At 49.7% G+C, this 1,375-nt stretch overlaps 1 protein-coding gene across 2 annotated transcripts in view; it reads right to left on the reverse strand.

Moving 5' to 3' along the window:
• Window positions 1–1,069, reverse strand: part of LOC108249583 (UPF0500 protein C1orf216 homolog) — a 9,707-nt gene extending 8,638 nt beyond the window's left edge. Inside the window, exons 1-2 of one of the 2 annotated variants that reach the window (XM_037979246.1) lie at window positions 487–964; window positions 329–395 (exon numbers count right to left, since the gene is read on the reverse strand). In XM_037979246.1, the coding sequence (XP_037835174.1) occupies window positions 329–395; window positions 487–763 (344 nt within the window). In that variant the 5' untranslated portion in view covers window positions 764–964. Of the gene's footprint in view, window positions 1–328; window positions 396–486; window positions 965–989 lie in introns of those variants that run through there. The other variant, XM_037979247.1, reaches the window with a different exon arrangement.
• Between the last annotated feature and the right edge of the window lie 306 nt (window positions 1,070–1,375).

Genomic DNA, 1,375 nt, shown 5'->3' on the forward strand with positions numbered 1-1,375 from the left:
GCTAATCGTACCCCACCTGACTTCAGCGGATCGTACCCCACCTGACTTCAGCTGATTGTACCCCACCTGACTTCAGCTAATCGTACCCCACCTGACTTCAGTGGATCGTACCCCACCTGACTTTAGCTACATCTGGAGCCGAAGAACCAGAGGATCAAATCTTACTGCTGAAAGGAAACAGGAAACTATCAGAAGTAAGATTCAGGTAAACAAACTGAACTCTCGTCTCCTTGGAGCTAAAATCTTGTTTTCTGTCAAACTGTTTATTTTTCATGTTTTCATGGAGACCATCAGGTCGGATTTGGATCACCGGGAGAACAATACAGACCTGAGGATTGGACCAGAGGTTCTGGACCAGGGGTTCTGGATCAGTGGTTCTGGATCAGATGTTCTCACTGACATTGAAAAGGTTTTTGAACTTCAGGATTAAATTAAAGTTAACTCAAACAAAAATCAATCAATGAAATAATAATCAATAAATCAAACCGGCGTGTGATGTCATTACAGGACCGATGACGTCATCATCATCTGACGTCATCGCTGTGTGTAGTAGAACCCGGATCCTGATCCAGATCAGAACCAGAACTGAAGTCAACATTTCCCACTCCGTAACAAACAAACAAACAAACAAACAAACATCCTCTGCAGACTCGGATCTTCTGAAGCAGCAACAATAAACACGGATTAAATCCGCTTCACGCGCACGCGCACCAAACCATTGCTTGTGCGCGCGCACCGCTTCCATCAGAACCCAGCATCCCATAATATGTCCTCAGGACAGCAGCTGTCAATCATCCCGGAGCGCGTGCACGCAGCGCGCCGAACATCAGATGTTGATGTTCGGAGGTTCTGCTGCGGCTCGGTTCGGTTCGGAGCCACAAACAGATCCGTGATCCTGCGGCAGAGCGCGGCCGAGAAAGGAAAACCGGACCGAGTTCTGTTCTGATCCGCCTCGGAACCAGACGGTTCCGGGAGGTTCGGTAACTCACCCCATCCTGTCCGCTGCGGCTTCTTACCTTTGATCCTGGTTCCGGTTCGGTGCAGACAGACACTGCTGGACTCGGAGAACCTCCCAGGTTCCTCCTCCGAGCCTCCTGATGTTTGTCCTCCTCTTCCTCCTCCTCCTCCTCCCCCCTCCCTCTGCGGTTCTGACTCGTTTCCTGAACTGGGCTGGGAGGAAACGGGAACAATAGGGACGGGTTCTGTTTGTGGCGGGAAACAGGACGAGGTTCGGCTGATTTAAGTAAACAAAGAGTCCAAGAGGCGTAATAACGACGTCAACAATGACGTAATAACTGTGTCTCTGAGCTTTTAGAAGGTCCAACTTTCACCTGAAATCCTCCCTAAACCTGTTTCCTGTGGACCACTGAGGGTC

The sequence above is a fragment of the Kryptolebias marmoratus genome, linkage group LG14 (assembly GCF_001649575.2).
Source record: "Kryptolebias marmoratus isolate JLee-2015 linkage group LG14, ASM164957v2, whole genome shotgun sequence".
Lineage (NCBI taxonomy): Eukaryota > Metazoa > Chordata > Actinopteri > Cyprinodontiformes > Rivulidae > Kryptolebias > Kryptolebias marmoratus.